Raw genomic sequence first — 19,905 nt, 5'->3', positions numbered from 1 at the left:
CCACCAGTTTTGGGTGAGTGGGTAATAGATCTGCTTTTGGGGCCTGTTGATTCAAATCCTCAGCACTTTCCTAGTTCATCTGTAATCTTCCCTCAGAGGGAAAGCAGCTCAACAATAAGGTGAGGGGATTATTTTGCCAGCACAACATCCTACTTCCTTTCTGCAGTTTAAGAGTAGCACTTACTGCTCTCGGGATCTACAGAAAATGTGTGCAAGGATGTATTGTTTCAACCTTTCTGTGGGGGCATGCAATTCCATACTTCCATTCCTATTCTGTGAATGAGTCACGTATATTATGAAAGTTTAATTAACACCCTGTTCTGGAGTGTTTCATGGAACACACAGGATCTGTTCTCCCAGTTGCATCATGATTTGCTTTCTGGTCAGCTAGGCTGATTTTATCGTGTTTATGTCTCTCTGTAAAAATCACAGCATATTTATCAGAAAGTAAATGTTAATTGCTTAAATAGTCATTTCAAATGAGTAAATGCAGTGCAGATTTGTATATCACAGAGCAGCTTATAAATTTGGTCTGCCCATCATGTTTATTTCTGGAGCATTCCTTAAGTACATTTAAACCTAAATACAAAAATTCCTGTCTAGTCTGTTGACTCTGCACATTTGGTTTGAACTGGACAGTGTGAGAAGGCGTTGCTGTCTCACTGCCAGATATAAAATATGTAAGGAATTGTGACCTGGCATGGGTGATGCCTTTTTTATTTTTTATTCCTCCCCTCCCTCTGCCCCCAATTAGTGAATTACCTGAGAGAGAAGAAGGAGAAGGAGAAGAAACTCCAAACTTCAGCCACTGGGGACCACCACGGACGTATGTTCATATGATTACATTATTTCTTCCCATTTACTTTACGTCTTTTTTTCTGTAAGCCACATTATTTCTTATGGGGTTTTTTTCTCCCCTCCTCTGCCAATAACTTTAAGGTACTTATATACCTCGGGCTTTCTTAGATACAGAGAATTTTTAACAGATGTTCAACAGAATTATGCCTTCTATTTATACAGCTGACTTGGGAAAGCTTGGCGGGTTTACCTTGTGGATGACCTACAAGTTCTTGCTCATTTAATAACTATTAGGCGTGAACAATGCACGTAGTGCTGCTGTCTCCTTTTCCATGGGTTCTCTACTAAGCTTAATGGCAGAATTCCAAATTGTCAAGCCAAGTTTTAGCCACATCCTTGTTGTATTGTTAACATTTTTAGGTGAATTGTTTTTATGGTCCTAAGTAAAATATGACCAGAAAGTTTCTGCTTAAGTTGATTAATATGCATCTGATACACTGAAGTTAGCGTTCAGAAAGCTGTATGAAACCCTTTGTTTTGTTATTTGTCTAGCATGCTGCTTGCAGTGTTTGCCATTTCCAGACAATTTGCTCAAACTGAAAGAGGATGAGAGTTTGTCTGAAGACTTTCCTGTTTTACCCTGACTTTCTCTGAAGCAAAAGCCTATGTGCAGTGGGCATGGGTTGGCAGCAGAATTTTGTTCTTTTTGTGGGGTGTGATTTGCTTGAGGTAAAAAGCCAGCTCTGTTGAGAGCATTCTTAGGCTTCTGACTTTATCCCTTTACTCTATTAAATCTTCTTGAAAGACCAGAAGCTTACATTTATTTAAGGCTTTGCATTTATCGTTTTAAACAAAATGTTTCAAGCTGTTAAACTACCGCATGTATTTCTTCAGTGTTGAGATCTTTAGAGACCCTCACGTGTCACTTGGAATCAGTATTGTTGGTGGACAAACTGTCATAAAGCGCCTGAAGAATGGAGAAGAACTTAAAGGGATCTTTATCAAACAAGTTTTGGAAGACAGCCCAGCAGGAAGAACAAGGGCTTTAAAAACTGGAGATAAAATACTTGAGGTAAATGCAGATAAACGTACCTTTTCATTCTAAGAAATAAAGATTGAGTCAAAGAGCTTTGGGAGGAGAGAGGGACAAAATACTGCCTCCACTTCATGAAGTATTGATGACTCTGTGTTTTGAAAACCAAAAGAAACCCCTGGTGTCATCTTTTCTTTTCTTAAGGTCTGACTGCGGAGCTCTTTTTAACATTCTCCTCTATATTTAAGAAAAGATATGTCCTGGTCTCTGATGGGAAAATGGAAAAAATGAGAGTGCCCTCTTCCCATATGAATGAGTAATAAGTTATAGCATACCTTTATAAGCATAAGTTATAATATATAGAAGAACATAGACTCTTCATACTGAAATTTGGGCTGTTATTTTGTGTGTGTGAATTTGGAGTAGTTAACTGTCTGATTAACTACTATTTGGGGTAAGTCTCTGATTCTGGTGGGTGCCGGAGGAGAGAATGCCCTTCCTGGCTCTCATCTCTGGCTCTCTGTTGTTTTTTTTTTTTTAACTCACTTTTCTCCAAATGAATACTTCTGAATGTGGGTTGCCAAGCTGATAGTGCCATTCTTGTATATGCTTTAGGGTTTGTGTGATGTTCTTGAAATATTGTTTCAAAACCAGTTTAGTTCATAAATAGGTAAAATCTGAAAGAGTTGTATTATACCTAGCATTATATCTAGCACTGTCTGACAATCTTACTCCTTATGTTTTTATCTAGAAGAATTGCTATGGGAAACATACGGCCATCGTTTAATTATGAATACTAAGTAATATACGTTTCCTTAAACCATCATGGAAACATACTTTACAAATAATTTCTCTTGACTGCTTTTGGTACCTTCCTCAGGAACAGCACTAATCTTCTGCAAATGTGTGTGATCTCTTGTAATGACTCTGCCAAAGACAAGCTACCTAATAAAAATAAATATTGTTTGTTAGGTTTCTGGGGTAGACCTACAAAATGCCACACACGAGGAAGCAGTAGAAGCTATCAAGAACGCGGGAAATCCTGTTGTATTTGTGGTTCAGGGTTTGTCTAACATACCAAAAGTAAGTTTATTTCTATTTTTATTCCAAAACTTAATAAATGTGTACTATGCATTGTAGTTTAAACTTGACTAAATTCCTTTCAACAAGTTCCATCAATTTTTGTGTCCATCCTTTCTGTCACGGTTTCTGCTTGTAGACCGCATGATTGATTGATTACTTGTCTGGCTTGATTTGAAACCTCATTTCTCTGATGTAAATTGAGTAGATGTAAATCTGTTGACTAGTTGTTAATTCAGTCCTCCCACCTGTGTGATTGAGTCTGGCCCTGTGTATTTTAATTTGTTCATATTTCGTAATCTAAAAATATACTCTGTTATCTGAATCAACAAAAGTGTAATTAAAATTAGTCAGATTCACACTAGCAACTCCATATATGTGTCACCAAAGGGACCTGAAGCAGTTATTTGGGGGCAAGTTAATTTTCAAGAAATTTTAGGCATCTCCTCATCTTCAAGGCCAAGGCAAGAAACCTTTTAATGCCTTAGTAAGAAAAGGCATACAATACTGCCTGCCTTGACGTACACACAAAACCCCCAAGATTTCTATGTACTTTTGGTATAATCTGAGAAGTTAATTGGGAATTTTGTTCCATTAGTAGACATGAGGAGACCTTTTTGACAACTGTAGACAAATCCGGCACAACTATGTCCATTATTTTTCCAGTGCTCCAGGGAGCCTTTCAAAATCTATTAAGACTTTCAGCAGCTATGCTGGGAAGGTGCCAAGCGGTGATGGCAAAAATCACAGGGATGGTAACTGAGTTGGCTCCCTTTCTGTATCGGCTTTTTCACAGAAAAGATCCAAAATAACTATCAGAAGTGTTCAGCTGCATCTCTGAACTTTACTTTCCTTGTCAATCTAGAGAGATCAAAGGAAAACCAGATAACTTGAGTTGCTTTGCTTTGAACTGCAGGTTGTAGGAAACTGGACATTCACAGACTTTCAGCAGAGCTGCACAGTCCCAGCTCCCATTCACCAAAATAAGGTGCTGTCAGAGGAGTGGGAATATATTGCATTTTGTGACATAGTAGAAGACAAGCCATTTCCTTTAATATGGCTGATTGTGTGACCCAACACAAGGCCCATTGCTTGCTCACATTTTGAGTACTTCTTACTTTGAGTTTAAACTATGTGCCTGCCATCGATTATAAGCAAAATTCCCTAAAAGTTTCCCCTTGAAAGAATAAAGAACAGCAAGGAAGAATATTATGCGGAGGCTAAACATGCGGTCTTTTATAAGGTGTCTGCACAGACGCTGGTCTCTACCTGAATAACTAAGAACTGACACGTCAGGAGTCCGTACTGAGCTCTGTATCAAGGATATACATCCATATAGTTGACTTCAGAGTAATATTTAATTGAATGAAGAGATGGGGCTAGATATCAAATAGTGATCCCTAGAAGAAGGAGAGAATGTTTGTAAATTCAGTAAAAGAATGTAATTTAAAGACTGCACTGCAATGCCCTTCTGCTTGGGGCAAAATGAAGAGTGCACTGGGTAGCTTTATTGTTGTCATTATGTTACTTCTGGATGTTTGTTTTGCAGCTATGATGCTCTTTCTAATGTGTGTAATGTATGCATTGTTTTTCAGGTGGTTTCTACCGTACACCCTAAGGGAATCAAAGTCAGCAAAGATCAGCATGCAGACAAAGAAAATAGTGATAAGGTATTTATTCCATTGAGTGCTATGCCCAAGTTTTACTAAATCAAATGATATAATAGCATGCCTTATGACTCTATGATAAGCCCCCACTGAAGTCCGAAATGAAATTTGAAGTGTTTTGTTGAAATAGCTTTTATTGAAGTAGTTTTTGCCAAATCCCTACCAAATACAAGGCAGGTTTCTGACAAACGTTCTGCAGGTCTCCCCTGGGTGCTGAAACCCTGTTCTTATTGCAGCTCTTCACTGACATCTTTCTGAAGGTAGCTGATTTGCTCCACGTGGAGGCAAATTGATTCTGTTTGTTCAGTAGATACAGAGAAATAGTAACATGTACACAAATAATATCCTTAATGTGAGGCTGGCTGAAATTCAGTAAGATCATGTTATAGGATAATTAAATCCGCCGAGTCTCCTACGTTTCCCATTGCTGTGTAAAACAAGGAAATGACCGAGTGATCTGTAGCTGGCTGGCTAATTGTGAAGCAGTTACTGCACAGTAGCTTTCAAACAACTTCACTGCAGTTTCAAAAGAAAAAAAAATCTGTTTAGTCTAAACCAGTGGATTTGTTTTAATCACTGCAATAAGGGAAAAATTTAATTTTTCATTCCCAGCCATATTGCTCTAATGGCCTAGATATTTTCCTGTGGGAACTGCACTGACTGATGAGTGTAGGTCAGGTACTTTGAGGGTGTCAGAACTGGAGGAGCAGAGGCAGAATTAATGCAGACAGTAACTTGCCCGGTGCAGTTCAACATGCCGACTACAAATATGATGAACTTTTCATTTGATCCTACTCAGTACTCTGGTGTTTGTTGGATAACTGAGAAGGCCCTGTTGCCTCCAAAAGTTTTTGTAAGACTCCTTTCAGATGCTGTCAGCTACAGAAGCTATGAGGCTCAGTTATTCCAAAAAATCAAGAAAGGTGTTGAAGTCATGCTTTCATGCCAGTGGATAATACTTATAATGAAGCAGTTACAATCCCCTTTTCTTGGTTTTGTCATCTATATTTCTAATCTCAAAAGCGCTCATCCTCTTGCAATGTGCTGCCTTTAATCTCTAGAACTCCGGTGTGTTGCATTCTATAGCGTTCAGAGGTTAAAGAGGGAACCTAATCTTTTTCAAACCTTTTTCATCTATTGGTGCTGTAAACTGGTGGGTGGAATATAGAAGAGCTTCAGTGCATAAATATGTAGCTCCTTTTTAGCTTTGAACATTGATTCACAAAGCAGTCATACTGTGCTACGGTAGGGGCATCTCTGAGTTGGAAAGAGTTGCTATTAGTGGATTACTAGTCTGTGTCCCTATGGGGAGTCAGTGATATTTCTAGTCCAGTCTTCAAAGCGTCACAAAAGAGTTTGGTTTGAAAGCAGCCACATCCAGCTGGAAAATCTGCCTTTTCCTGTATGATGAGTTATCTTTTCAATACTGAAGGTTTTCTCTGATTTGTTGGTGTTTATCCTCCTCTATTGATCTGTTTGTTTAAAAATGATCTCTTGAAGTAATTTGTATAAAACCTCTTAAAAAAATTGAGCTTCTTGTGGACAAACCAGATATTAACATTATTTTGCTGGTTGGCTATGTAAACTACGCTTTTACCTCTGTGCTGGAAAGAGCTGTGTTAATACGAAAACATGGTGTAATGAAGTACTCTGGCACAATTTACTCATCTGGCTTTTCAGCAGGTCAGGAGGGATGAGAGAAGCTTGTCCTTCTAAGCTATAGCAAACTGCTGGATAAGCTTAGGTGTCTCATGTAATTTCACACAGACTTTCTAACAAATGTTTAAGGTCTTAAAAAGCCAAAGGGTCAACATTTAGACTATGTGTTACTACTAAATTACAGTGATACTACTGATTTGTCATAGGCAGCTGAAAGTGGGGCTGCAGGTTTTCTGTCTTTACTTGCTCGGTAATGTAGAACGTGAGTCCTCTTGAGCTTCCTGGATCTTCCAGATTTTGCACAGTTCTACCTGCGTTGGTGTCAAGCAAAAAGTGGGAAGCGTATTTGGTGTATTGTATACTTTGGGGAAACAGCGGTCATGTTTCCAAGTGTTCTTACTCTACATTCTTACTACTATTGGATCGAATTAATTTAATGTATTATTGTTATGCTGTCTTCAGTGCAGCACTTTCCTGTAATGTTTTTTAAATGGATGGGATGATGTATATCTTATTTCACAAAATTTTCTGTGTAGCTGGCATTGTGGTTTGCTAGTTACACTATTCTATACAAATTTAGGCTCAAGATTTTAGAAATCCATATTCAGGTTCAACTTTCATTGTGCACAGTGAAAAATTTTATTCTGGGTTTGATGTTTGGGTGTTGAGTTGTATTTCCCAGCTATAGAAGAAATTAATTACGGGCATTCTGGTTGCTCTAATGGCATATCGTACTCAGTGTTCCCTTTCTAAAGTGCATCCTGCTATTAGTAGTGGGGTTGCATGGGATACAGTTAAGCATAATTTAGTGAAATCATGTAGCAAACTGAGGCACAATCCACTTACTTGGAGCTATAAAAACAGTTGCTCAGATGAACAAGCTTCATTAGATTCAGAGCCTATTCTTTATGCCTGCTATGCGCCGCTATGTGCATCATTATAGGAGCTGCCTGTATTTATGTGAGGTAATAGAATTTTATTGTAAGTTATAATTCAAAATTTTTTTTAAATTTAAGCCAAAATATAAATGAACTGTTATGTTTAAGTATTCGTAGATGCACTAAGAAGATTGAGTTCTTATTTTGTGTTTAAAAGTTTGACTTTTATCAGTAGCAGACAATTTTGTTGTTGAGTCTCTAATGAGAAATGGGGTATAATTGAATGTTTATTTTTAACCCTTGATTAATGTTCACACTTTCATGTTTATGATGATATGCAAGTATTTTGTCAACAAGTAAATGTGCATGTACAATTGTATTTTCTTTTTTGATGTTCAGTGTCACTTCTTGTTCTGATTTCTTGCATAAAAAGCCTATGCTGCAGAATTTAGCATTGTAGTTAAGTGCTCTGTATGTACACATACAGTGCAGTAGACAACAGGATTTTTTTTCTTGTGCGTGGAGGTTACAAAACATGTAACTATTTGTCTTTGAATCCATTAGAGAAAATATGGGGCTCCACCTCCAATGAAATTGCCACCTCCTTATAGAGCACTTGAAAGACTGCATGCAGAGGAAGATAACGTGGATGAAGAGGAGGATGAGGATGCTTGTGCAGAGAGTGAGTAGTGCCACAATCATTACGTCAGATTACATTTATGGAACAGAATCAGATTGTGATAAATGTATCTGCCATTTATTGCTTGTATTATGGGAAGTAGTGCTCTGTGTGGCAATACATCTAATCCTCAACCTTGTCCTTATGAAGGGCTACTGATTTGTAACGTGGATAGTCTTCTCTTCCCAGCCAGGCTCCTATACCTCAGCTCTTCTGAAGAGATGTAGGAAGGGCTCCGTTTATTTTCAGTCTAAAAATGCCTAGGCAATGTCTAGAGAACTTGTTTTGGCAGCAATGTCAGCAGTGAAAGGCAGACGTTGTGCTTTATTGTTGTAATTGCAGTGGTAGGTGAGTAGGCATAGGTTGAGAACCACTGGTGCATAGTCCTTGTCCAGAAAAGCCTGCAGCTGGTTTCAGACAATGCTGTTCAAGCAAAATATTTTCCTTTAAAAGGAAAAATCTGCTGATCTGTTGTTTCAGTACTCTACTGAAAAAAGGATCTCCTTTTTTGGTAGCACCTTTTATGGGAAAGGTTCTGCAGTTGTCCAGTTCTGGGTTTTGCAATGAATTGTGATAATACACGCTGTGTGGAAGGGTAGTGACCTAAAGATTAAGATGCAGTGCAACTCGAGAGCTTGGGGCAGCGTGACTTAGATTCCAGCATACTGCTTTGTTAATTACAACTTTGGATAAACGGGCTGTTACTATCCATAGTTTATCTTCCAATAAAATATTTAGGAATACTAAAATTGCAGTTAGGAGTACTATATTATTTTCTAAAATGAGTTACCTTTCATTTTTTTCTCTTTATACTCTCCTGTACCAAATCAACATACACATGGGGGTTTGGTTGGGATTTGATTCATTTTTTTTTTCGCTACAGTGATTTTGTCATCATCTTTTGTCTTGGAGAGGTTTTTGTTTGCCTTAGTTATGGGTAAGCCAAAGCAGAGAGATGCCTTTGTAGCTTTTGACCTTGAAGTGACCATGGCTCCCATTCAGAGTGGAAGCTCCTAACTTGGGGCCTGCTGGTGGGAAAGCTCTTCCAGCTGCTTTTGCTGATTTCCTTGGCAATGCTGTGCCATTGAAGCTGAGATAATCAATGAGGCTGGTTGATTAGTCACTTTTAGGGCTGCTTTGGTGGAGACAAGAAGGATTTTGGAAGGTTGTTCTAATGGAAACAGTAATGGAGCCACAGAAGCAGGGTCTTCAGCTCTGCTTCTGTTGCTTTAAGGGCAAGCTATGAGTTCTTGAACCAGCTGAGATTTTTCCAGAACTCCCCCTTACTGAGTTTGTCATCTCATCTGTTTGATGTATGCCACATAGTTACCTCAAGAAGGTTTTTCAGTATTTTTGTGGGGAGAGGTAGTGAGGAGGAGCATATGATTGCAGACTCTGTGGATGTTGAATTGAATCTATCTTGAGCTTTCAAACCAACTCTGTAAACCTCCAGTTGTAGCAAACTGATTTCAGCTTGTTAGTAAAGTTATAATTCCCAGTTAAAGGTTGTATTTGATAAGTAGCCTGACACCTGAGTTATCTAATTAGAATATGCCTCAATCTGAGTGCTTGCTAGACCTAAGTTAATACTTTGCACAGAAATAATTTCTTATTGATGGGCTTGGTCATTTTTTAGCTGTTCTGCCATCCCTAATGCTATTGCCAGCTGAATCTAATAGCTGAAATGGTAAAGCTGCTTCTGATATTAAATTCATCAATCCTACTAGGTTTGGCAGCAGCAAGCAGATCTATTCAGATGAATCTCCTTCTCTCTACCCTTTTTACTGAGTGAAGTTGAATGTTTTGCAATAGCCATCTTTGCCGTGAATCGTGGAAAACAAAGATACGCATTTTCCATTTTATTCTTCCCCACCTCATTCTGCTTTTTTAAAATAAAAAACAGGTTAAGGAAGCTTAAACTAAGTTTATACCTCAACCCTTGAAGTAAAAAGCACGTTAGAAATGATCTAACTATACTTAATGATATTAAGCAACTTGGCAGCTGTGGAATGGGTTTCTACAGAGTCTCTTTTCTGTGATCACTTGAAAAACAAAGTTTTCTCTGTAAATTCCAGTACAGTATTGTTTTTGTGAAGTACTTTATGTTCATAACTTCTGTCCTGGTTCTTGAGCACCTTTCCCAGAAATCTCAGCCCAGGCCAGTACTTGCCTTTTTAACACTGTCCATTTGCATGTTCATACTGGTCTATTCCTTACCCAATTATCCTACTAATTCTACTGGTTGTGTAACCTTAACTAATAATTTTCTAAGCTTCGGTGAACAGGTGAACTAGATTTATTGTCATCCTTACTTAGAAGATAAGGTATCTTAAAAGAAGAAGTGGTGTCAGCTCAGGTAAATTCCCATCATAGCCTCTGCTTCTTTCATTTACTTCGTGTAGCTCTCCATCTCTGCCAATAGCGTGGAAGGCCTTAGCGGGCATTTTGAGGTGGGACAGCTGTTAAATCTGTCCTCTGGTTGTTCTCCTGATGAATTATATTTTCTGTTTTAGCATTCTTATTAATACAGCTGCAGTGTCACGAACCTGCTCATCAATTTCTTTCATACTCCAGAAATACTTTATTTGCTCTGCTTGACATTTTTTACTCCTTGCTTGTCACTTCTTTCGACCCATGCTTTCATCTTTTGTCTCCATGTCCTTCATCATTCCCCATACTGAAAATGAAAGCAAAGCATTGTTAGTCTTCCTGCCATATTTAGAAAATTTTTCTTTTCCTTTCTGTCCCATCCCTGCTGCCTAACACTGTCTGTGTTTTGTCTGTTTCCCCCTAAAAGTGGCTGAATAACCTTTCAGTATTGATTTAATTTCCCCTGTGGGATCTAAATCCACTTGCCTTTTATTTCTGCTTTTCCACCACTGAAACTATAGCTTTCATTGCTGACTTGTTGGAACAGTCATTTCTTGTAGATGTTCTCCCTTTTCTTATCAAAGCTTGTTTTTGATCCAGTTAGGGTGAATCCTTGTTGGGAATAGAACTACTGGGTAGCTCTTGGTTTAGAGAAACTCTAGACATCCTCCATGTTTCAGTGGTTTAAGAAGATTAAAGAAGTTCCAGGTATTTTTTTAAATGTATCTTCTTGCACTCAAGACCCTTGGTTTCAGACCTGCTCCTCCTTTATATTTCAGTTTCATTTGAACCACCATTACTTCCAATATTATTTTCTAAGTTCTTAGACAGTTTTTTGTTAGACTTTGAAGGCAAGTTGAAAATAGTGTTTCCTCTTGTTTTATTTCTTCTTCTAGTGGTACTGTCAAATCTTTATCAGTATTCAACTCTAACCCTGTGTGATGTGTTTTTTGTTTACTCTTTGCTTTGACTTTGCTCTTTTAAGGCTTTCAGTTTATGCTTTCAAAGAGTTTTGTAAAAGTTGCAGCGTGTGCATCCTGCTGCAAAAAGAGCCTTCAAAATACTTCATCTTACAGACCTGAAAACGTTACAACATGGGTTTGGAGTTTTTCCTTCCCATGCTGGAAATGCTTGTCCATGGCAGAGATTATTTTGGAGGAGGTCACTCTCCATGAAGAGGATTTTAAGGCTTCCCAAACCTTAAAAAACATCAGGTTTTGAGTAGGACTTTTTTTTTTTTTTAATCAAAGCAAGTCAAAGGAGGGGAGAGCATACAAAGGAGCTATTTGTACTTGCAAGCAGCTGTGCTACAGACTGCATCAATAGGCATTGGTGTGTTTTCCTTGAGTGGTGGATGGCTGTAGGTGTGCACTAAGAATCTGCTAATAGACTAATGTGCACCCTGTTGTGGCTTATTGCTATAATGAGGGGTTAGCAGTAAAAAGAAGCAGAGGAAATGGATGGGCAGAGTAGTTTGTAATGGAATGTTTTGTAAGGTTTTCCTTGGGGCATTCACAATTTAAATATACTTTTGTGATTGAGTTGAAGCGATCATAAGTTAGAGAGGAAAGACCTTAAAAACCATTATAAGTAAACTAAAAAGACAACTGTTGAAAGAACTTGGAATTCTTAATTTCAACTGCCAGTATTTTTTTTATTAGAATCTTTTGTCTAGTTAGTTGACTGAGATTGATCTGGTTCATTTCAAATAAGTTTAAAATAATAAAAATAGATAATAATAAAAAATTTGTGGAAGGTGGCTAAGATAATGGACTGGATACTGCTGTGCTCAGACTTCCTGTCTGCAAGGATATTTAACTGTATCTAATAAGCAGATAATAATGCCCCCCTTCCTTTTATTTTGTCTCTAGATAATGTAAAAATCAATGAAGCTGTAAGAAAACATAATGATTTATCTTCCTAAAATGCTTTTTGAGGAATGGTGGTTTCTCTACCAAAGCAAGATATTTTAAATCTTCTCTAGTATTTTGACTCTGCATTCTCCATGGTGATAAGTCTGTGGCTGCATAGGGTGGTTCAGACAAACCCACGCTGCCTGTTGTCTAGGTAGGGTTGGGTTGGGGTTAGAAAGCGCTTGAGCATGTGAGCAGCGTGCTCTCATCATACCTAAGGTTTTTAGGAGCTTCCGCAGTGTCAATGATATCCATATTCACATGAGAGGATGGTGGCTTTCATTAAAAACAAAAGATGAAAAAAAGGAATAGAGTTCAGTTGAGAATTTGTAGAAGGTATGATCAAGTATATTGGGTGTGCAGAAATAGGACATCAAGAAGTGTCTATGTACTGCTGTGGGCAAAGATGGGAAAATGATCCTCGGCATTTTGGAAAAATGCCAGAATTATTAACAATGACTAAATAAAACCAAAACCACTGATAAATCAATCTCATTCTTGAGGATCTGACTGTTTAGAGTCTGTTTTATGCAAAGCTGTGCTAAAACAAAGAAAAAGCAATTCTTGATTTTAGTTCAGTTTTGGGGGCGGGGGGAATGTGGAGACACCCGAAACCGGTGGTCCTCAGGTGAGGCAGCTTGTGGAGCCAAACACTGCCTCTCCAATAGATGTCACTGCAATCAACAGCAAATAGAGATGATGTTCAAAGAGTAAGATGTAGCTTGGAAAAATGCTTCAAGCTTTATGAAAATAAAATATTGAAAAAATAGTAATGGCAATATTTTATTTTCTTAAATATAGTAACAAGTGTATTTAGTACGGTGGATTTCCAAACATTATGCAAGAGCCAGGATTAGACGAGTAGTCAGTGACTTTCATTTTTTAGCTCTGTGTTAATCTCTGTTTAATACGACTCTGTACTGCTAATCTTCTTTTCCCATTCTTGTTCTGACCCATAATTAGCTAAAATATGTAAGTTTTGTAACCAGCCCTGCTATCGGATCCAGAAGGGCTGTACATGCTGGGCAGACTCACAAGCTGTTGTGCCACATGAGGATAGTTTATGACGTTGATGTCATTGTAGTTTGAGGTTGTGGGTTCGTTTTGGGTTTTGTTGTTGAGATGGGTTTTTTTTACTCTATTTGTGAATCACATGCACAGTTCTCATCATGTGATGAAGTATTGCAAAAGGAAATTACTTTTTTGATGAAGTAATAGTAAGATTGCAGCTGGGACTTCTTGCATTTTTTTTCTGTGTGCTTGACATAATGCACTGAACAGATGGCTTTGTGTGTGCTATGATACATATTGTACAGAAAGGACAATGAACTTTAAAAATGAGCAAATTAATGGTATTAACAAAATAACTGAGTATTTGGGGTTGTTTTAAATCTGCCATTTGGAATAGAGAATTAGGAAGGACTTCCCGAAATAACTAAGTATGTTTATAAATTTAGAGAGAGATTTTATGTTTGCTTTTTTTAATTGCTAAATGAAGGATTTTGAGTCTTTTCAATGTTTTAGTTCAGCACTCATTGCAGTAAAGCTAGTATTGCTAGTTTAGGGTTTCAGTAAAATACAAGTTATGGTGAAGTTTGAACCTTTCTTATGCTTACAACAACAGATTGGTTTTGTTTTCTGACATTAAAAAAAACAACCAAACCCTATGCCATGAACACATATCAGTATGGGGAAACTGCAAGATTTGCAACACTGGAAAATAACACATTTAATGAAGCCATTTGACTAAGAGAAATTAATTTTTAACCCCTGTAGCTTGCACAAAAAGGATGCTTAGATAAATAAAGTGTATTAACTGCTACTTTGCCGTGCAGTGGGTCATTAAGCGTGATAGTACCTGCAGCTAACAGCGATATAAACAAACGTTTGAGGTGACTCGTGTTTGGGGATAGAGATGTCATTCGAATGCTAGCAGAGTAAGCCAGTGCACAAACAGCAGCCGTAGAGCATCAGTGGGTCAGATGTGGGAAACCAGAGATCTGCTTCTCCCTGCATACTTTCATAGGCAGCTTTCATCTGCTGGCAGATGTAACTGTTAGCTTGTGGGTAGCTTGAAATTAATATAATTGATGGCATCTCATAATAGAAACAGACAGACGGTTTGCCCTTAAGGAGAGAAAAATCTCAGAAAAATAGGCCCAAGGTCGTCAGAAGAAAGGCAAGCACTGAGTCTGTGTATGATGAGGATTTGAGCTGCTTACAGCATTGAATGTTTGTCAGGAATGCAGATATCTTGAAGTACATGCTGGTACAGCAATGGTACAAGGGGGTTTCCCAGGTAAGGATTCAGTTCTCTCTCTATATTGTGTTTGTTTCCAGCAAGTCATTTTAAGTATTTTTGGTGATAATTTAGAACTAGTGAAGTGCTGGAAATAAGAAAATAATAGCACAGATCATTATTTTTTTTTTTTTCTCAGTTTGAAGCATGGACATACAGCATGATTAAAATATTGAATGCATTTAATATCTTTAAAATGTTTTCTCTTGAGTTTGCTTATAAATCATTGTTTCTGTGTACATCAGTGTTTGTTCAACATTCTTATAATCAAAACTGATGTGAGCATGCAGTGCTTAAAGTATAAGAATTCCTAGCATTAAATTTCTTGCTATATAGAATAATCTACTCTTCCCTAACTGTTATTGTAATGTGGAGACAGATGGCTGAATTTTCTTCACTTTGCTTGTTAAGAATGTGTTAGGTAAATGTTTTTAGACCAAAATAAAAAGCTGCTGGAAAATCTAAACTGAATATTCAGCATTTTCATGGTATAAGGAGGCAAAACAAGAATAAAGCAATGTGATAGTAAACAAATGAGGTATTTGCAATGAAGGATAATCTAATCTTTAAATATTGCCTTAGATTGCATTTGGTTTAGGTATGATCTTTTCTTCCAACACAAGCCAGGTATCTAGAGAATAGCATTAAAATGCTAGGCATGAAATATACTGATTTGATGGTTTAAGGTTATTGCATTGTCTAAGGCTTGGTGCAGGTGGCTTATGTTGTTTGGGATCTTTGATCTTACTCAGATGTTACAGGTAAGTAATTTCATATAACTTACATATAGAAGATCATGTCTGTGGTATAAATCTGCATACACAGGTACAAACTTGCTAAGAGAGGATAATACAAGGAGACCTTTATATTGCTCTCATTGAAGAACACTTAATATCACTGCAATGACTTGCAACTAAAAATATGTAAAAAGGATGTAAATATTTAAATAAATGAAAGACAAACACTAACCCATAAAAGGTGGTTATGTGTTTATATTCTTGAATATCTGATTTTTAGATAGATATCTTATGTCATTACCATCATAAATTATGTTGCTTCGCTGCACACAAAAAAATAATTAACAAGAAACTCTACTGTGCATCATGTCTTGTCCAGACTAGCACAGCATTGCTTTTAGTTAGAATACAGAATAGATTATTTGCATAATAGCTCTGTTCCAAAATGGTCTGCTTGGTTTAAACAGAGACTGCTCCAGATATGTAGTGGAAGTAAGCCTCTAACAGACGGGAAAGTAAAAATGTTAAATGACAATAATTTTATTCTTTACAGATGTTACTTTGTTTTCCACAGTATTACAGTAATTGAGACAGCTGTCCAGAATAACTTCTTTAACTGTTTGAGAAAGTTGACGTTATCTTTTGCTCCTCAATCTTAAGACTTGATTCTCCCTTATTCAGTGTAGTGGCTTAGGGGATAGTCATCAATTTACCTTCGGCTTTGAGCAGGTATGTAATTGCTCTTGATCAAGATAGCTGGCATTTAAAGAGCAATCCAGAATACTTACCTGTAGGTATGCTAGCTATAGTCCACTGTGACAGACTATTAAAAATTTGCTTTATGCCTTGTAGTAGCCCCATGCATATTGAAAAGTACTTGTAAGCTAATGACATTAGGAAGGAGATCTGTATACCCATACATATGTGTGTGTGCTCGTATAAAAGACTGTTATCTGCATCAGATGAACGTCTCTATTTTATCAAAATACTTTTGCCATATTGAAATGAGAAGAGATGGTGTGGCAACTGGCCAAAGGGCAGGTAGTTCTTTCTGCTATCCCAGAAGTAATCTTGAGCCTTTTATTTTTAGTGTAATGATGGGCATGTCTGTTTGCTTCATCAGTGCTTAGAGACCATGGCTTGTGCTTCTCTGTCTCTGCTTCCCACAGAAGTTATTAGAGGAAATGTGAAAGCATTGAGCTTTTGAGGATCATGAGGGAAACTGCAAATTTCTGCTGCTGTGAATGTAAAAAGTGCACGTGTGTGCGCACGTGTGCTGGGCAGAGATGGAGTGGAGGTCTGAGGAGCATAGCCCTCCAAAGCTGAGGACCAGGTTGGCACCACTCTGTAGAGAGCCGTGCACATGCGCCCGTTCTGCTTGGGCCCTCCCTGTGCGCCCCAGAGGCGAGGGGTGAGCACCTCCATGGAGACACCCAGTAATCCAGATCACCTGGGTGAATGGGAAAGTGTTTCCAACAGGCTGATGGCACATTGGGTACCACTGACCAGTGGCATCTTGGTGCCATCTGCTCCCAGCTCTGTCCTTGCCTTGCCCACCACCTGTGCTGGGGGAACCAGCCACTGTTGGGATCCACAGCTGTAAATCGAGATCCGGGAGCAGAGGTGGTGTTGGTGTCGTATTCTGAGGTCGTTTTGAGAAGGTAAGGGAGAAGGGGGGGGCAAAGTGGAGTAATGGGATTTGTGAGTTAGAACATGCAACAGGAGAATAGGACAGGTAAGGCGACTTGGTCTGGGGGAAGGACAAGGTTTAAGTGCAGAGGAGGACCCTACTCTTCTGCATGTCTCTATGCAGACAGGCCAGCACGGAGCCAGGAGCCACTGCTGTCCCAACAGCAGCAGCTGAGCAAGCTGAATTTGGGAATTCCTGTTCGGGTGATGAGTGCCAGTCCCCCGCCTCTGCAGGGGACAGAAGTACAGGTGAATTACATATGTTGTCTAAAGCTAGGAGTGGTAAACCTTGACTTTGTCATACCATTTTGTGATTGTTGTGTAGGTACCAAATGCTTTTAACAGTTGTTTTGAGGTTTTTTTTAAAATGCTTTAGGTAGTTTCAGAGGTTTTTTTGTATCCCTTAACTGAAAATCAAGTGCATTAGCTATCACATATTTATAAATACTTACGTGTTTTATCTGCAACTTCAGAACTGTAAGCTTAAGTAGCATTTTTTGACGTGTAAATGTTAAACTTATGTAGTATACTGAACCAGATCCTCTATAAAGTGAGGTGGGAAGTTACCATTTCCATGAGGGGATGGTCCTGGGAATATTACGATATTGAACATAAGTTCCCATGCTTGTAATGTGCTGTTACTTAGAGCTGAACCACATACCTAAATTGGGAGGAATTTGGATGGAAGTGCTGGAGAGTATGAAGGCACAAGGCATTTGCTTGTGTGTGCACATGCATGTGGAACTAAGTTACGGCTCTTTACGCTGTGCTTGTGAGAGCAGAGAAGGATTACCCCATCTAAATGGTTCTTAAAGATGCTATGTCACAAAATCTCCATCCCTCCAAGTGCTCTGGGAGTAAACAGCAAGCAGCAAAAATGGCAAAGTGTATCCTATACTACTACAGCGTGTAATGGTCCTGAAATTGCCTGGTCTGGTAAAGCCAGGCTTGTTCTGTAACGCAGTCAGTGGGGCCGCTCAGCCGCAGCAGATCGCCTGGATGCCCAGGGAAGGAGGAGGGACGAGATTCCTTTGGTCTGGACCCTCCTGCTCCCTGTGGTGGGCTCACCTGTACTTGGACCTTCAAATCTGGACATTTTTCTGCACTGAATTGTAAACCTTAATGGAAACTGTATTCTGAACCAGAAACTATATTTCTTTCAAGGGTTTGGCAAAACAATCTGTTTTAAACCCCGTAAGGTTTGCCTGTGCTTTCCTCCACTTTGTAACCTGTTATTCTCTTAGGGATATGACAGGTTGTTTGAGGATTAATACAGTATCATTTTGTTGTGTTAAATGATGTTCAATACATTATTAATGTATTTAAATAGACAATGGGGTAATTTTACAGCAAGAACTCATTTCAGGATTGAGCTGTTAGAAGTACAGAAGATGTGATTTTTTTTAAATACTGTTTTTCAAGGAAAGAAGGCCATTAAGTGAACAGCCTGACAGCGTGGTATGTAGTGAGGTATCGCTGAAGGACTGGGAGAAGAGCGGAAGAGGAAAAAATGAGATGAGACTGGGATGTGATGGACGAGGGAGTAAGTAGAGCTGTATGCAAGGATGAGCACAGGCAGCTTACGAGCGAGGGCCAAGAAAGAGGTTGAAAGGGATTTTGTGAGGAATGGGGAGTTCAGTGAAGCCTTTCGGGGACAGAATGATGTGGTCATTCTTTTGCGTGTGCAGGAGGCATATTGTGGCGTTGTAAATGGGTAGGACTTGCACAGTGACACGCGTCAGGGAGAGCGCTGGCTCGGAAGGGCAGAGCGAGCGGCACCCGCGGCAGCTGCTGGCAGCACGAGCGGATGGCTCTTGGCATCAGAGCAAACCAATGGGCTAACCCTTTCGGCGTCCCTGGATGGGTCTGTATAGCAGCCAGTTGGTACATCTGCTCCAGCCCGTCCTCTCCGTCCCTTGATAGCCGTGTGTTGGCAGACCTTCCCCTTTTCCTTTTTGGCTGATTTCTGTACTCTGCTCGGAGAGACGCAGAAGAGACGTTGTGAGGGGACAACAGAGGTACTGGTTGGGTGCTCTCTGTGCTGCCTCCAGACAGGCCTTGAGTGCAGAGTCGTGAAGGTTTTAATGAATACTTCTGTGAGTACTGCAGCTAATGAAGTTGAATTCCTACAGATTTGTGTCTCCCGTTTGACTGACTTGGGTGTCGAGGAAGGTGTGAGCTCTGATTTAAGCTTTTCCTGTGGCTGGACCATTTCTAAGGGCTTTCTCTCATGTGAATTCTTTGACGCTTTAATAAAGTGTGATCTCACACTGAAGCCTTTCCCCCAGTCAGGGTATTTATCAGGTTTCTGTCCTCTGCAGGGCTGCCTATTTTCATGAACCTTTTATAGTACCTTTGAGACCCCTAGTCCACCATCAGGTTTGCTTCAAATTGGCCAGCAGATTCCAACGTTTTGGGGCAGGAGCTTGCATTGCACAGGATATGATTGCATAAGCTTTCTTTGATATAGGGAAACAGAATAAAATGATTTATCATATTAGAATTAAACTTAATATAAATTAAGAGACTAAAATATAATTAATAAACACTGGAGCATAGCCCTCGGACTGCAGTTCAGAAGACCTAGCGTCTCTTCTGGTTTGGTTACCATCTGTTGGATGTCTTGGTTAGCCATCTGTCGTAACATACATAAAGCATCCTGAGCCTTCTGGAGCACCATGCCACGATTTCCAGGGGTTAGATGGCCATTTAAAATTTAAAAATAAAATAAAAGAAAACCGGATCAATGAAGTTCCAGCTTACTCAAAAGACAGTGTTTATTCCTGAGGAGCAAGTCATGGATGCATCTGAATCATCCCTTTTGAAGGCTAAATCCATAAGAGAAAAAAAAAATCAGTTGAATATCAACCCAAAAGAATTACAGTAAAAACTACCATACCCCACTCTTACTTTTCCCTTAAGTATTTGTTTTTTAACTTTCTCTTAGTTGATTTCCTCCTCCATTTAGCATGGAAAAAGTAAGTCTATTTAATATAGTGAAGTTTATCCGTTTAGCTCTTCATCTTGGATAAATCCTTGGAGATGGATTTCTTTTGCCAGAAGGAAAAGAGAGAGTGCTTGACATATTGCAAGTCTCTGTTCA

The 19,905-nt window shown here is 38.9% G+C and overlaps 1 protein-coding gene across 1 annotated transcript in view; it reads left to right on the top strand.

Annotated features, from left to right (window-relative positions):
* INADL (InaD-like (Drosophila)) overlaps positions 1–19,905 on the top strand; it is a 96,629-nt gene that overhangs the window by 55,019 nt on the left and 21,705 nt on the right. The window contains exons 23-27 of the mRNA XM_009703685.1: positions 755–826; positions 1,693–1,870; positions 2,804–2,914; positions 4,507–4,581; positions 7,680–7,797. Of these exons, the coding sequence (XP_009701987.1) occupies positions 755–826; positions 1,693–1,870; positions 2,804–2,914; positions 4,507–4,581; positions 7,680–7,797 (554 nt within the window). The remainder of the gene's footprint in view (positions 1–754; positions 827–1,692; positions 1,871–2,803; positions 2,915–4,506; positions 4,582–7,679; positions 7,798–19,905) is intronic.

Source organism: Cariama cristata, unplaced genomic scaffold (genome assembly GCF_000690535.1).
Source record: "Cariama cristata isolate BGI_N322 unplaced genomic scaffold, ASM69053v1 scaffold34277, whole genome shotgun sequence".
Lineage (NCBI taxonomy): Eukaryota > Metazoa > Chordata > Aves > Cariamiformes > Cariamidae > Cariama > Cariama cristata.
This window is presented reverse-complemented; position numbering and strand designations above follow the sequence as displayed.